Genomic DNA, 16,686 nt, shown 5'->3' with positions numbered 1-16,686 from the left:
AGGGTTAGGTTTAAGATTAGGTTTAGGGGGGTTAGGTTTAGGTGTTAAGTTTAGGTTTAGGGTTTACAGCGTGCTTCTGTCTCCGTGCTGTTGTCGCCCTGTTGATGACGTCAGCGACGCGGTTTAGTCGGGCGCGGTTTAGTCGAGCGCGGTTTTGTGGTGGAACCCCTGTATTCTGGTAGCCTGCTGGTCCAGCTTTTCTAGACAGAGAATAGAAGAGGGCAGCTCATATTTCCAACAGGTTGGAGGCAAGGTAGGAGCAGTAGGAGGCTCCTAGCAACTCTTCCACATCCTTGCGCTTCACCAGCCAGCACTTGGTTTCGTGAGCCCTCTGGACTGAATCCTTCAGCACCTTGGAGACTTCAGTGAGGAGTACTTTGTTTGCGCCGCTTTGCATCCAGGCAACTTTGCCCCCTTGAGATGGATCTGGGGAAAGGCTGATGTTGCTATTCTGGAACTGGCCTGGGGAAGAGAAAATTGGCATTGCAAAAACTACATTAATTTAACAAAGGAGTTGCACGTCATTTGACTCTTATTTGCACCTTCAAAGACACCGGCGATCTCAAGATTTTTTTAAGACTACAAGTACCCAGAGTTCCCAGCCAGCATGTCATTGTAGTTCTGGATTTCATCAGCGAGCTGCCAGCTCTCACAGGGAAACAAAGCATGGACTGTACTTTTAATATGTAGGACCAGATGGCATCTTGTTTTATTTTTTTTAGAATTACTTGTGTGTTCCTTAAGAATACATTCCATTTGTGACCCAACAAATGCGCGCTAGACAAATGCGTGCCAACAAAACCGCGCTGACAAAACCGCGACGTCAAAATCACAAAAGCACAGCGACAAAAGCACGATTAGGGTTAGGGTTATAACGTTGTCTTCACGTCCCACTATGTTGTTTGTTGATGGCACGCTTTTGTCGGTGCGCATTTGTCGGTGCGCTTTTGTGGGCGCGATTTTGACGTCGCGGTTTTGTCGGCGCAGTTTTGTCAGCGCGCATTTGTCGGTGAACCCATTCCATTTACAGTACTCTGGAAAGTGGCAAGGGGGGTACTCAGGGCAGAACATAAAGAGATGAAGGCTTCGAACTAGAAAACATGATAGTCACCCTCCTCGTAAAACAGCTTACCTAGCAAGCCGCCTGCTGATGCTGATAGGCCTTGGCCCTTCACAATATAGAAGCCAAGATGATCCAACTGCAGGACTGTGGGATGAATATAGCGATGCAGCAGAACAAGAAATTCAACCGTGGAGCCAATCTGGACAGTGATATTGGCCTCAGGCCAGATGGAAATGGCCAGAGGGGGCTTACTGATTGCGGCCCGCTGAGTTAAGGGCAAGACCAGCACTTCCTCGCCATATAGGATCACACCCTTCTGGGTTATATTAACCGCATAGCTGGAATGTGGGCGCTCCACTGCTATGGCGATGACATCCAAGTAGGTGCGGGGACGTTCTTCGTGGCCTGGCCTTGAAGGGGCTCCCATTAGGTGTCCGTTAACAGTCAAACCTGAAGGCAAAGAAAGGCAACCATCAATCTCTTGCTTTCTCCTTTGGCTCCCCAACAAAATGGAAGCAGATCCCCTGTTGCTGAACCTCCTCTCTCTGCCTCTGCAGCAGTGGTGGGTTTCAAAAATTGTTCGAACCTACTCGGTGGGTGTGGCCTCCTTTGTGGGAGTGGCTTGCCGCCCATGTGACCGGATGGGAGTGGCTTGCCACCCATGTGACCGGATATGAAGATACCGACGACACTTGTCAGAACCTACCTTAAATTACCTCACACACAGCACTGGCATGCATAAGAATATGATGTAAACTTGTTTTTTAAAAGGCATCTTTGGTTTGCGTTAAAACAACTTCAACGCACGCAATGTTCTGATTGCACCACAAACGCAGTAGTCATCCTTACCTTTCACAGAGGCACTGAGTTTTATAAATATGAGCATGATAGTGTAGAATAATCATATCCAAGGACCAGTGGTGGATTTCAAAAAATTTTGGAACCTCTTCTGTAGGTGTGGCCTGCTTTCTGGGTCCACTGGTGGAACCTCTTCTAACCGGTTCGGTAGATTTGACGAACCGGTTCGGTAGATTTGACGAACCGGTTCGGTAGATTTGATGAACCGGTTCTAGCAAACTGGTAGGAACCCACCTCTGCTCTGCAGTCTCAAAAACCACCTCTTTCCCCCATGGACGCCTTCATCCCCAACTGCTATTATTTAACTCTTGCTATCATTAAAAATATTTAAAACAGCTTCATTTTAGAGAGGAATAATGCCTAGAAACCCTCGATCCTTTTAAAAGGACGTTTTCCTGATAGAACAATTAATCAACGGAAAAAAAATTGCCTCCAGGATTGTGGAGTGCCGACAATGGAGGTTTTTAAGGAGGTTGGGCAACCATTTATCCAAAATGTTATAGAGTTGCCTGCTTGAGCAACTTGCCTGCTTGAGTTGGAACAGAAGACACCCCTCCCCCCACCCAAGGCCCCTTCTAACTCTGTTATTCTGTTATTTAGTTCTGTTATTCTGATACATTTCACACTGTAGCTTCATTGTTTGATTTGGGAACAACGTTTCTGCATATGGTCACAAGCACCAGACCAGGGGTGGGATTCAGCCGGTTTGGACCAGATCAGCTGAGAGTGAATCGGTTTGCTCCAACGATTAGGTGGAACCTCCCTCCCACCTGCCCTTGTGTTTTAGTTACCTATATCCTCTTAACTGATTAGCGCAGCAGAGTGGATTACCATGCCTCAGCTGTGTTACTCCCCAAGAAGTAACGTGGAAGGTAAGTTTTGGTAAAACCGCGCACGCGCGCAACACACAATCACCAAACCGGTTGTTAAACCGTCAGGATCCCACCACTGCACCCGACGTTGTTCCTGAAAAGAAGCTTATGGTCCCATCTGTCTTCACCTTTAGCCCTCTGGGATTGCCTGGGATAGGTTCTGATCACAGCTCTTACCTGTGTTAGGGTCGCTCACCAGCCGCAGAATATCTCCTGAGCGTCCATCCAGGGTGAAGCATAGACTCCCCAGTGAACGTGGCAACTTTATTACAAAGTGCGGGTCTCCATCCACTGCAAGGAAGAAGCAAAGGATGTCCATTAAAAAAGGCATTTTAAAACATGGGGACCCTGTGAATTCTTCATAGCTAGGAATAGCTTGTTACCCCAAGAGGAGAAAGTGAAGAGGCCAGACTTGGGCGACACTCCCAGGGAGTCTGAAAAGAGATAAAGATGAAATCCACTGCACATTAGAGAAATATTTCAGGTTATGTGTACACCAAGCCCCATTCCATTATCCCCCAATCAATCTCAATTCAGTTTCAATTTCAATCTCTTCTAGTTCCAATATGCTCTATCCTTTGAAAAAAATTATCCAGTGAGTTTTAAAATAAACCAGGGAGCGGGTTACACCCAAACACACACACACACACACACACACACCACCAACAACAATAGAATAACAGAGTTGGAAGGGACCTTGGAGGTCTGGTAGCCCAGCCCGCTGCTCAAGCAGGAGACCCTAAACAAAATCTCTTTAAAACCTCCAGTGTTGAACAACCCACAACTTCCGGAGGCAAGTCATTCCACTGATGATGCACTAATATACATGGACTTACTTACTTACTTATAGGATATGACTTTTCATTCCCCCCCCCCCCCCCCCGTAGCCTAACATGTTGGAAAGAAATTATGCAAAGGGATTCAAGACTGTGGCCCATCAACAGGAAAGCTTTGTGAGAACTGGACAGAATGGAATCAAAATTGGCTTGGAAGGAAGAAGCTGGCAAAATAATTATCAACTTTAAGACTGAGTTGGATCTGGCTGAGGACTGACGCGCACACCCACCCCAACAAAAAATCTGGAAGTTTCCTCAAGTGCATTTGAAGGTGGGCAATGCATTTGAATGAGGCTGACTGCTCTGTTCTAAGACTCCTCCTCCTGGTCATGTGATTCAGATAAGAACATCTATTCGTGCTTCTCAGCACAGACACCCAGACGAGGACATGAAGAAAAGAAATACAAATGCACCACTCCAGATAATGGAGAGAGGAAATATTTTGGAAGCCATGCTCTGCACCAGTTCCCTTCTTTCATGCTTTCTAAAAGCGCAAACCTTCCTCAGTTCACCTTCCGGGGAATCGTTTGGAAAGTGCACATTGTCCAGGAAAGTACCTGATTCACTGTCCGACTCTTCAAAAAAATCTGCAGAAAAAAAGAGAGTTAATTTTCAGAGTATTTTGATACTCACAAGGTTCTCTCAGCAGCAGTCCTGCACTGCCCACCACCATCCCTGCTTCATGGCAGATAATTTGAGCCATTTAAACTGAAGAGAGTCATTGACACAAGGCAAATGTAAAGGTTCCCCTCGCACATATGTGCTAGTTGTTCCCAACTCTAGGGGGCAGTGCTCATCTCCTTTTCAAAGCCGAAGATCCAGCGCTGTCCGAAGACGTCTGCGTGGTCATGTGGCTAGCATGGCGAAACCCAGAAGGGGCGCATGGAACGCACATAGATAATGCTTACTTATTCAAAGTGCTCTTCAAAGGACACCACCTCTCATTGGCCAGATCACAAATTCTATCTGCTCTGAGCGTTAAGCTTTCTCCTGTTTAAAGAATTAGCAAAGTATGCCTTGTTTTCACTTTATCATAAGCGACTTTAGAGTTTTGTAGCAATAGTTCCTGGCAAAGAAAACTTGCATCCCCTTCAACATAAAATACCACAGTACTGTCTATCTCAATTCCATCCCATATTTACTCTTTTAAATAACAAAACCGCAGCTTGATGAGGGATTGCCAATACACAGTCTCTCATCTTCAATGGCCATGAATCTTACTTTATAAAGGACACCCAGTTTCTCTTTTCCAAAGCCTAATTAAAAAGAGGAGACCCTCCTGACTTCTGGATTGGATTGAGGTTGTGAGTCAGCCATAAATGGACTTAATCCCTTCCTGGATTCCCCCCCACCCCCCCATCCTCAGTATGCTTTGCAATGAAAGTGTTAAGATGCCCTGTCCTTCATGAAATGCTTTATGGAGACAAAGTATGGGAGGAGCATTCAAGCCCATCCACCTTGAAAGAAGGAGGAATGAAGGTAGACAGGGCTTTGACGGAAAAGGAATATCTTTAAACCTGGGTACCCAGAATTTGGCACTCCAGGTGTTGTTAATGTCACCAGATGGTAGCACTGGTCAGGCTAAGAAACAGGCTTCTGGGAGTTGTGACTGATCAGAAGTTGGGTGTAGAGAATCCAGGCGCTTTGTAAATTCAGTTTCTAACTTCTACTCTCTTAGAGGACTACACTTAATGCCTGATGTAAAAATATAGATATGAATTTGTATTTCACACAGCAAGAATTTTAACATTTTCACGCCTACGTATAGATTAGTGTTCTGACTCCCCTCTGTACGGTGAGTCACACCGACACAAGGTTAACATTAGCCATGCTTTATTCACAGTAATTACTCACAGACAAGACTGTGGCAGCAACCCAGACTCCCTCAGATAAGAGATACACACAAGAGCTTCTCCAGCTTAGTAAAATGGTGTGTCCTGCAAAAGGTCTCCTCCCAAAGTCTTTTCTTATATACTCTTCTGGGAGGAGCCAAATCACAACCACCTGGGCCTGATTATCTCCTATGTCTTTGTAATTGCTGCCTGCGCTTCTCTGCCCTTCTCTGCCTGGCATCCGGGACCAACTCCCTTTGCTCCTCCCCACTGCTCCAGGGCCTGACGTCAGGGACAAACTCCCTTTGGCTTTCACTGCTGCTCCATGCCTCAGGCGCCTCCTGGTGGCCAACCAGCCTCTCTGGTCCCTGCTCGGAGTCTGAACCCTGCCCAGGGTCCTCCACATCTTCCACAGCCGACTCATAGGGTCCCTCACTATTGGAGTCTGTCGGCAGCTCCAACGGCTCCTGCTGGGCCACAACAGATTAGTATATGTGTATTTTATGCAAATCCATGTTCTCATTTGTCCTTTGTTTTTCAGCCATTTGTTTGTTCTTTTGTGCAAAGTGTGTTTGATTCAAGGAGTCACTGAACAATCAGGCATTCCGCTCCTTAAGAACATTGAATGATCAGTGGTGGTTCTCTTTGTTAAAGAAAACTCGTTTTCTGGAGGTGGGTCCTTGTGTACCTAAATTGGCTTCACACATACACATGTGGTTGGGGCCAGTAGGCTCAGGGGAATCCCAGAGGCTGTAAAAAATAAAGTCTTTCGGAGAGGGGAAGAAAACATTCTAAGGAGGCGACACAATAAGCTATCACATTTAAGAATGTGGCCGGAATCAGTATCGTAGTGCACTTCTCTAATCATTTTATGACTACTCAGGGCCATGAAGGAAATGAAAAACAGCAGGAGAAAGGAATAGAACAAGTCAGAAATCTGAACTGGAACACATTCCGTACATTGCAGCATATGTGCGGTTTAATGTGGGCTTAATAAAGACATGTGCTCTCCAAGATGAACATCTGGGAAGATCTTTAAAGATAGGAAATAGCATGAGCTCACTGGGCCAGGTCCCCAAAGACAGTTTCTGGGATGGGAGAATTACCTGGATAGTCTCCATAATCCAAGTTTTCTGAGAAGGAGAGAAATAAGAATTGAACACATAGAGAACACAACATCCAGTCATCAAAGAGGATCTAGAGCCGTGATGGCGATCCTATGGCACACATGGCACAGGTGGCATGCAGAGCCCTCCCTGTGGGCATGCGAGCAGTTGCCCCAGCTCAGCTCCACCGTCCATGCGCATGCGCCCCCCCACTGATCAGCTGGTTTTCGGGTCTCTGCCATGCATGCTTGGGGGGTGGAGTGCATGTGGGAGACGCACGTGCATGTAGGTGACAGAGTGCATGCGGGGAATCACGTGCACTTGCAGGGGGTATGCACACATGCACGAGGGGCGTGCATGTGTGTGGGGAGCATGGGGCGGTCACATGTGCATGGATGAGGGAAGAGTGCATGGGGAGGTCGAGTGCACCTGTGTGGGGGTAGGACACACCAGTGGCACATGCATTGCATTATGTGAGAGGTGCGCGTATGTGCACACATTCAGCCCTTGGCAACGGAAAGGTTAGGCATCACTGATCTAGTGCAATTCCAGAGTGTTGCATGCGTGGCCGGGGGCATACAATACACAGATTAATGGGAAGAGAGGGGAGAGGGCAGTTGATCTTGGGAATAAGGAGGCAGGGCTGGAGTACCACAACAGGTGTAAAAGGGGGCATGGATTAGGCTCCCCCCCCATGGCTAGCAGAACTAGAGATTCGTCAAATTTATGGATTAATGGACTTCCTGGGCGGGACCTTGCTGATGGTAGCAGCTTAACAAAGCTGCTCCCGAGTTCCTGGTCGCGTTATCTGTCTAGACATCTGACAGATACCTTATCCTTCAGGCAAGAAGGGAAGGAGAGAGATCCAGCTGGCAAAGTGCCTTTTTTGATCTTTGCAGCTTTTATGTCTGCGAAGAGAGGGGGGGGGCAGCCGAGGCTGAATCATCACCGTGCCGGAATCTACAGCTGTTTTTTTTTCCAGCTCAAAGTAAGATCCTCCCACTTAGAACAATATTTGAGCTATCTGATTTTAATACAAGCAGAGCCCGTATCTGAGAACCTCATTTGCTTATTTAAATCCCAGCTTCATTTTTTTACAAGATCTTCCTTCGTTAATTTGGTTGTCTAAATTTATGGATTAATAACAAAGACGAGTTCTTAATCTGCTAGGCACAATTCACCCTTATTGCAGTTCTCTCATCGCTTGTGAGATCAGCAGCAGCAACAACAGAGATGGACTTAAAACCCATGCAGTTAAACCAATCTCTTCAGATGTAACCGAAAAGAGAGGAAGGCACGTAAGTGGCCTAGGAGGAAGAGGCCCCAGATCCCAGCAGTGTCCCAGGTTCCTTGCACTTACCTCCAAGTCTGTTGGGTATCAAAAAGCTGTATACAGCTGGAGGATTCAAGGACTCCACATATTCTGTGTTCTGGATGGTGGTTGAGTGTAATTCAGCCTCCCCAGGCAGCAGGAGGAGGCTGACGTCAGAGGCAGGTGTGGAGGGGTCAGGAACCAGAGTGGCTCCATTTGATTCTGCTGCCTGAGTGGTGTGGGATGCGGCCCAAGAGACTGTGCTCTTCTCCTGGGGCCTATCAAGGTGCAACTTTGAGGTTACCCCATCCTTGGTGTCTGCCTTGCTCCTGGGAAGTTTCCCTGTCTCCATCCTGGAAGTACTTGCTTGCCACTTGGTGTACGGGTGGTACTCGGTGACTGGCCATGGGGTCATCTTGGGCTGTTCCCAACGACTGGAGTTGCTCTCTAGAATCTTCGGGCCAGCAGAAGGATACAAAGCAGTCGGTGCCTTGACCACAGTGTGGGGGACCCTTGCCACAACCTTTGTCATGGCTGTTCCTCTGGTCACCAGTGCAGGATGTGGCTGAATAGTGGGTTTGAGCCTCGCTGCTCTGGTAGGACTGATCTTGGGGAGGGTTACAGGCGACCTGGTTGACTTAGGAGTGGTGGTAGCTCTTGGGGGTTTAGTAGATCTATTGCTCGCTAAGGGACTCGAAGAGAGGGTTGTTCTCCCCAGAATCGTTGTGACTTTGGCTGATTTGGGGTGTCCGGTGGCGGTAGGTACTATGGTGGGATAGACAGGTGGAGTGGTGATGATGGGCACAGTGGTATCTGGTGAAGATGTAGCTCTGGCTGCTTTAAAGAGCCTAGGTGCTGTCACTGGAACAGTTCCTGTCCCCATCGTTTCCTTGAAAGCTTTCGTTACAGCAGGGGCTTCAGTAACTCCATGAACAGATTTAGCTGCCTTAGAAAGTCTGGGCAAAACAGATACAGCCAATGGTTGCGGAGAGGCTTTTAGAGCTCTAGTCAACCCTGGAGGAATTGTAGTTTTCACAGGCTGGTTTCTATCTCTGGCTTCTTCTGGCCTCACCACTACCAAGGAGGTGACGGGGGTGACAAAGTTGTATTTGATTGACAAATTGGTAGCTTTTTCTGTCAGGAGATGCCGGGCAGTGGTGTCATTGGCTCGGAACCGGGCTTGTAGCAGATCTTGAATGGTGAAGTAGGCCCAGAGCCTTTGTACAAAGTGACCGATCTTGTTGATCTCACCAAGGCAGCCAAACGGAGCGGATTCAGTGGTATTGGTTGAAATGTCATTTTCCAGGCTCAACGGGCCTTCCTGGCCTTGCCCTGTGGTGCGCACCTGCAGTTTTGATGCTCCTGGCTTCACTCGGCCAACCACAACCAGCTCAGAACCCTGGAAATAGTTGGGGAAGAGGTTCTGCGTGAGGCCTTCTGCAACCCCATCGAGATAGGACAGCTCCACGTCGTACAGCAGAGGGCTGGCTATTTCATCATAGAAACCCTTGAGCTGCAAAGTAGCATCAGTATCCTCGTAGATACGCCGGGCCACCCCACGGTTCTCTAGCGAGAGCCGTCTCAGCAGCCCATAGTCAGCATCGTCCCCGAAGGCCAGACCAAAGAGTGAGATGGTGCCCTTCAGAGCCTGCTGAGCATTGGCCAGAATGCGACTGCCGGCTGTTACTCCTGAAGTGGGTTCACCGTCGGTCAGGAAGATGATCAGTGGGATTCTCGGCTTCTTCTCCACCTTTCCATCCACTGAAGAACTCTGATTGAAGACGGAGGCAGCTGCAAGCAATGCTGCGTTGATGTCAGTCCCTAAGTGGAGGAAATGAGAGACTCAGAAACAAAGACACCTCGGAGGAAAAGTTTTGACCACATCAGGATAGGGACTTCCTCAGTTTCCTCAGATACTTTTCAACTGAAAAGGTCGCTTATTGAACAGGCTGAAAGGCCTAGCCAGTGGTGGGATTCAAATAATTTAACAACCGGTTCTCTGCCCTAATGACCATCTGGGTAGGTGGGGCTCGGTGGTCATGTGACTGGGTGGGCGTGGCCAACTCAAGGTTGCTCAGGTCGATGGGCGCTCCGCCTTAGCTGTTACAATGTAATAAGGGTTAACCGGAGAGGCAGTTTCTGTAAGAAGGTCAATAAAGATTAGGCTAGAAACAACACCAGAATGTTTCCTTCCTGCCTTCCTTACAGGATTAGCCCTGTAAAGTGGGGGGGAAACAAAAAGAAATTTCTTCCAACAACCGGTTCTCTGAGCCTCTTAGAAAGTTAAGAACCGGTTCTCCCGAATAAGTATGAACAATAGCAATAGCAATAGCAGTTAGACTTATATACCGCTTCATAGGGCTTTCAGCCCTCTCTAAGTGGTTTACAGAGTCAGCATATCGCCCCCAACAACAATCTGGGTTCTCATTTTACCCACCTCGGAAGGATGGAAGGCTGAGTCAACCCTGAGCCGGTGAGATTTCAACAGCCGAACTGAAGTAGCCTGCAGTGCTGCATTTAACCACTGCGCCACCTCGGCTGAATCCCACCACTGGGCCTAGCCTACAGCAATATTAGCAATATCTAGACACACACAGGTCTCTCCCCCTCCACCCCTCCATAGACTAAATTCATGGATTGATCCAGGTAGCTATAAACAGAAGTTCCTGGATCTGATCTTCCAGGAGAACAATCGAATTTTAGAAAAGGATTTTTAGCAGCAACCTTTAACGATGGACTCAAAATTGTAAAAACTTGATAATTTTCCCACATGAACGAATGGCTCTTCTTGCCATTATTTTTAGGACGCCTTCTATGTCTCTCTCCTGCCCTGTCTCTCACAGTTCTCCGGGCGAACACTTACATCCGTCTGCTTCCATTTTGCTGACATAATCTTTGGCCCTCCGGATATTCTGAGAAGTGGCTTGGATGGATTGACTTGGCTTCCACACATTCACCACGTCAGAAAAAGTAACGATGTTGAAATGATCGTCTGGATGCAGATCACTTAGTATGACATGCATAGCTTTCTTGATCTGTAAAACCAAGAAAAATTAGAGGTGGAGCTGGATGACCTTATTAGCAGAAATCTGACCTTTGAATCACATCAATTGATGCCCATTATTGGTATTGAGCAAATGGAAATGTGCCTTCCCCACTCATTTTTAATGTAGGTGTTTACAAATGAAATGATATTATTCCAAGCAATGTAAAATAACATAGTTAGCTAAGCTTCCTGAGTATATTTTTCGTCAAACCTGAGTCCCGAGTCCTAGAGAGTGGATAATGGACAAAAGGTTGTAAAGTAGGCTCTAAAATTAAAAATTATATTTTGCATAAAATTACTTGGGTTCAGATTGCATTTATCAGAAATCAGGAGGAGTCTGGGAGCACTTCCCTGATTAACAAATATTATTTAAAAATAAGCTTTTGTTACCTGCAACTGGCTTCATCTGACTGCTATGGTGTTTGCCATTAGCAGAAATGCTGAAAGTAGTATTAGCTAATTTAGTCTCTACTTTCTCTTCAATGACCGATTTCATTTCATGTTTCCACCAAGAATCCCTTTACATAATTCCAACACTTCTGTGACATTCAGCATGTTGCTTAATCAACCATTCTTCCATTTGCATCATTTATTGGAGCTCAAATACACTATATTATAATAACCAGCATCAACCCCCATCCATAGCAAACTAAATAGCAATAGCAATAGCAGTTAGACTTATATACCGCTTCATAGGGCTTTCAGCCCTCTCTAAGCAGTTTACAGAGTCAGCATATTGCCCCCAACAACAATCCGGGTCCTCATTTTACCCACCTCGGAAGGATGGAAGGCTGAGTCAGCCCTGAGCCGGTGAGATTTGAACAGCCGAACTGCAGAACTGCAGTCAGCTGAAGTCGCCTGCAGTGCTGCATTTAACCACTGGACCACCTCGGCTCTTTTTAAACTAAATGATGGTGATTTATACTTTCTGACATAAATTTTCATCTTTTATTAAATTAAACTCCCACCTCCTTAAATGTCGCCATCTACCTGCACTGGGTTGTCCTTGGTGCTCTCTAAACTTGCTTGTTTTCTTGCAGAGTGTTAAGTAAGCTCCTCGTTGGGAGAGCGAGTATGTTCAGCGTTGTGAGAGTTGTGTTGGAGAACACACAAACCAGCATACAGAGACACTGGAGTTTAAATAGGCTTTTACTTTCGTGGAAATAGAGGTATCAGAGTCCATCAAACAGTCCAAGTCATACACGGATAATTCAGTCAGTCATCAATGTCTTTCAGTTAAGGGATAATCCAAATAACATAGTCCAGTATCATATAATCAGTTCAGTATTCAAAGTTTGCTAACAGTTGCAAAACTTACAATAGCTCACGGCACTCAGATCAGATCAGCCCAGCATCTAACAAACAGAGAGAGAGCTAACAGGCATTCTGGCTCCCTCTTATGGCCGATTGAGGAAAACAGCAACCAATCACATTTTACAGTATGCTTTAAAGAAACAGGTACAACGTTGTTACATGATTTATATATTGCCAACCCAACCGTTAGAATTATATTCCTAACACAGCGGTTTCATTAAGGACTAGCACTGATGAGGTTACCTAGTTTGGTTAGTCTGCAAGAAAATAAGCAAGGTCAGAGAGCACCAAGAACCTCTCATTTCAACCCTGAGCTACAAACTGTCTCCTTTATCTACCTGCCCTTCACAAGATCAGGCCATCTTCATTTGGATCCTTTCTCTTGCTGCTAGATTTACAAACATGTAATATAGCTAGTTTTCTTTATTTTATTTTTCATTTGTTAATTCATTTTCTTCACCATTTACTCCACTTACATGTCAAGTTACAATCTTTCCCACACCATGGGCATCGCCATCAGTGATGGGTTTCAAAAATTTTTAGAACCTCGTCTGTAGGTGTGGCCTGTTTTATGGGAGTGGTTTGTTGGCCATGTGACCAGGTGGGAGTGGCTTGGCAGGCATGTGACTGGGTGGGCGTGGCCAACTTGTAAAATGTGGTGAAACTCACTTAACAACGCTCTTGCTTAGCAACTAAAATGTTGGCTCAGAAACTCTGGCATTTGAAGCATGCAGGTCTTAAAGCTGTCAAGTTACAAGACCTTTGTACCCCTAACCCTTTAGAAAAAAAAAACCCAGGGGTGTTCAAACTTACAGCTTGAAGACTTGTGGACTTCAACTCCCAGAATTCCTCCTCCAGTCATGTTGGCTCAGGAACTCTGGCATTGAAGCACGCAAGTCTTAAAGCTGTCAAGTTACAAGACCCTTGCACCCCTAACCCTTTAGAAAAAAAAACCCCAGGGGTGTTCAAACTTACAGCTTGAAGACTTGTGGACTTCAACTCCCAGAATTCCTCCTCCAGTCATGTTGGCTCAGGAACTCTGGCATTGAAGCACGCAAGTCTTAAAGCTGTCAAGTTACAAGACCCTTGCACCCCTAACCCTTTAGGAAAAAAACCCCAGGGGTGTTCAAACTTGACAGATTTAAGACGTGTGGACTTCAACTCAGAAAATTCCTCCTCTCGCTCTTCATCTTGATGATGTGTGGATGGGTGGGGGGGGGAGATAGCTGGAACTGGTTCTAAACAGCTCTGTAGATTTGTGGAACCTCTTCTATAGAAGAGGTTCGAACTGGCAGGAACCCACCCCCGATCGCCATTCAAGTTTGATTGGTCACTGAACAACCAATCTACTCCCTCTTTCTTAACTCTCTCTCTATTCTCTCCCCATCCTTCATTTGCCGGCCTCTGGGCTTTACCCCTTCTGCAACTTGGGTCTGCTCACCTGTTTCAGCTTGGTGCCATACATGGAGCCACTGATGTCAATAACAAAGACCACATCCTTCTGCAAAAGGGGTATCCCCCTTGGGGCAAAGTAGTGAGCAAAGTAGCCATTGTAGATCTGCGAGAGAAAGAAGAAGGAACCAAAGTGTAGAAATGACAGGGGGAGATGTCCTTGCTGGTGGGGTGGCAATGGACAGGACAGGCAGGATTTGCTGAGACAAAGGAACATCTTTGGCCAATAAATTAGGCAAAGTTGGGTCCTCCTGATGCCTTGGAGGTTACAGGCATTGGAAATGCCGTGACTGGAAAAAGTGATTTAAAGGGTCATAATTTTTGTCAATCCATATTTGGCTTATAAATTTACACAGCTCAAAGCGAAACATCCATTTTTTTCTATCTTATACGTCCCCCTGTTCAGTTGTTATTTATTTGACTGGCCTTTCTCATATATACACACCCTCAGTTCTCTTCAGTGTGTCTTCAACATTGTTCTCAATTCTCTATATGCAATAACTAAATTGTAGGTTTCCTTATCTGCAGTTCGGTATTAACCACAATATTGCATTCTGAATGTCCACAACTGCAGAAACCCATTTCGACATATACATCTACAGACTCTGGCATCCAGAGTAGAGCTTTTCAAGAATGTAATCTTGAAATTTACAACCTAAATGCTGGAGATGTGATTATGCTGATGCTACATACTATCATATATGGTGGGACTTGTAAAAAGGTTAAAGCATTTTGGATAAAAATATGGTGGATTATGCAAAATGTTCTTAAAAAAAGGATAAAGTTTACCCCTCAGTTATTTTTTATTTAGGTATAATTACTGATTGTACAGTTATAGAGATGAACCTGATTTTGCATTTAATAACCGCAGCAAGACTTTTGGTGGCGCAATACTGGAAGAAGGAAGATTTGCCTACTATTCAAGAATGGACATTGAAAGTAACAAACCTAGCAGAGATGGCTAAAATATCAGCATATCTCAAGGACCATTCAAATGAGAGATATAAACTGGAGTGGAGAAGATGGATTGACTATACTCAAAATAAATATGGGACTAAGAAATTCCAGATAGTTTATGACTGAAGAAACAAGGAATGATATAATCTGTTTAGAGCTAGCCTAGCAAAGAGGAGTTAAAGCTCAAATGATAGATGATACTAACTTTTTTTTTAAAGTTTATCTTAGAATATCTCTGTTAAAGATTTATACCCTGTATTGGTTCTGGGAAGCTGGGGGTGGGGGGAAAGTTGGGGTGGGGTGGGGTTTGGGGGGGGAGGGGAAGGGGAGGGAGATAAATATTTGTAAAAGTTTTTTTTTCAAAATTTTCAATAAAAAAAAAGAATGTAATCTTTGGGGCGGGGAAAATGAAAATCAGGTTCCTAATCCTTACAGCTAACTCGTTTGAGCCTTCCTCTGCCTCTACTTTGATTGACAAATATATATATATATCTCAGCACCAATATTTGGTGGGTTTTGTTGCTAGAGTTCAGTAGCTTAATGTTGCTGAGTATCAGGAGCAGGAAAAAAAAGTTTCAAAGTCTACCCACAGCTCTCAGGTTCTCCATCCAGATTTATATAGAGATGGTGTATTTGCCGACGGTAATTTCTACAGATTGCAAGTTTCCTCTTTTATTGGAAAATAACTTTATTCTGCCTATCTCTGAGCTTCCAGGGATACGGTATCTGATCCTGGAACATTGGCCTCAATTACAGGTGTCAAACTCATTTACATACATTACATTTACATTTATTGGTTTTGTATGCCGCCCACTCCCGAAGGACTCCGGGCGGCTTACAATAAAACAGGGAAAGGGGATAAATAAGACAATACAAGACAATACAACAATTTAAAATACGACAACATTCACAGATGAAGTGGGGCTGGATACTGCAACAGCCACCAGCCTGCTGGAACAGCCAGGACTTAGTAGCTTTACGGAAGGCCAGGAGGGTAGTAAGAGTCCGGATTTCCACGGGGAGCTCGTTCCAGAGGGCCGGAGCTGCAACAGAGAAGGCTCTCCCCCGGGGGGTCGCCAGCTGGCATTGGCTGGCAGATGGAATCCGGAGGAGGCCAAGCCTGTGTGATCGAATTGGTCTTTGGGAGGTAATTGGCAGGAGGCGGTCTCTCAGGTACCCAGGTCCGATGCCATGAAGGGCTTTATAAGTAATGACTAGCATCACTCGCCGCATCACGTTGCTGTCACCTGACATAAAGCAACATTTTTGTCCCCTTCAAGGAGCTGGGGTGGGCCTGGCCAGCATATGACACATCTGGCCTGCAGGCCGCCACTTTCACCCCCCCTGACCTAAATGGACACAGAGTTTGCTCCAGTGGGGCAGTTCTTACGTCCCCACAATGCTCTTCTTGGATTGCTCTAGGTCATCCTATCTTGCTTCCACTTTTTAAGACAATCCTGATACCCAGAGTATTCCTTTTATTCTATTTATTCTATAATTATATAATTTTCCATTTATTATTGGTCCAGAATGCGGCCGCACGAGCGATATCGGGTGTACCTAGGTGCACCCATGTCACACCTATCCTCTGCGAGCTACACTGGCTTCCCATCGGTCTCCGAATGCGCTTTAAGGTGCTGGTCGTTACCTTTAAAGCCCTACATGGCTTGGGACCTGGATATCTGCGGGACCACCTCCTGCCACATACCTCCCAATGACCCATAAGATCCCACAGGCTGGGCCTCCTTTGGGTACCGTCAACCGGGCAATACCGGTCGGCGACTACTCGGGGGAGGTCTTTCTCTGTAGCTGCCCCGGCCCTGTGGAATGATCTACCCGCAGAGATCCGGACCCTTCCCACTCTCTCGGCCTTCCGGAAAGCCATTAAAACCTGGCTGTTCCAGCAGGCCTGGGGCTGTTGACCCCAAAATACGGTCCAGCCGCATTTAGAATGGAGTGTATGATGTGTTGTATTTTATATCTATTTTTCTTCCCTGTATCTTACTTTATTTTCTTTTTTGATTATTTTTGTATTGTA

At 45.9% G+C, this 16,686-nt stretch overlaps 1 protein-coding gene across 2 annotated transcripts in view; it reads right to left on the bottom strand.

Moving 5' to 3' along the window:
- The window catches only part of ITIH6 (inter-alpha-trypsin inhibitor heavy chain family member 6), a 32,467-nt gene continuing 15,781 nt past the window's right edge, over positions 1-16,686 (bottom strand). For both annotated transcript variants that reach the window (XM_087710811.1, XM_087710810.1), the window contains 9 exons: positions 13,681-13,797; positions 10,743-10,914; positions 7,928-9,700; positions 6,568-6,594; positions 4,187-4,216; positions 3,177-3,227; positions 2,971-3,084; positions 1,133-1,513; positions 1-462 (listed from right to left, as the gene is read on the bottom strand). In XM_087710811.1, the coding sequence (XP_087566937.1) occupies positions 227-462; positions 1,133-1,513; positions 2,971-3,084; positions 3,177-3,227; positions 4,187-4,216; positions 6,568-6,594; positions 7,928-9,700; positions 10,743-10,914; positions 13,681-13,797 (2,901 nt within the window). In that variant the 3' untranslated portion in view covers positions 1-226. The remainder of the gene's footprint in view (positions 463-1,132; positions 1,514-2,970; positions 3,085-3,176; positions 3,228-4,186; positions 4,217-6,567; positions 6,595-7,927; positions 9,701-10,742; positions 10,915-13,680; positions 13,798-16,686) is intronic.

This window comes from Thamnophis sirtalis, unplaced genomic scaffold (genome assembly GCF_051295495.1).
Source record: "Thamnophis sirtalis isolate CommonGarterSnake01/CBP01778 unplaced genomic scaffold, rThaSir2_p1.2 scaffold_3, whole genome shotgun sequence".
Taxonomy (NCBI): domain Eukaryota; kingdom Metazoa; phylum Chordata; class Lepidosauria; order Squamata; family Natricidae; genus Thamnophis; species Thamnophis sirtalis.
This window is presented reverse-complemented; position numbering and strand designations above follow the sequence as displayed.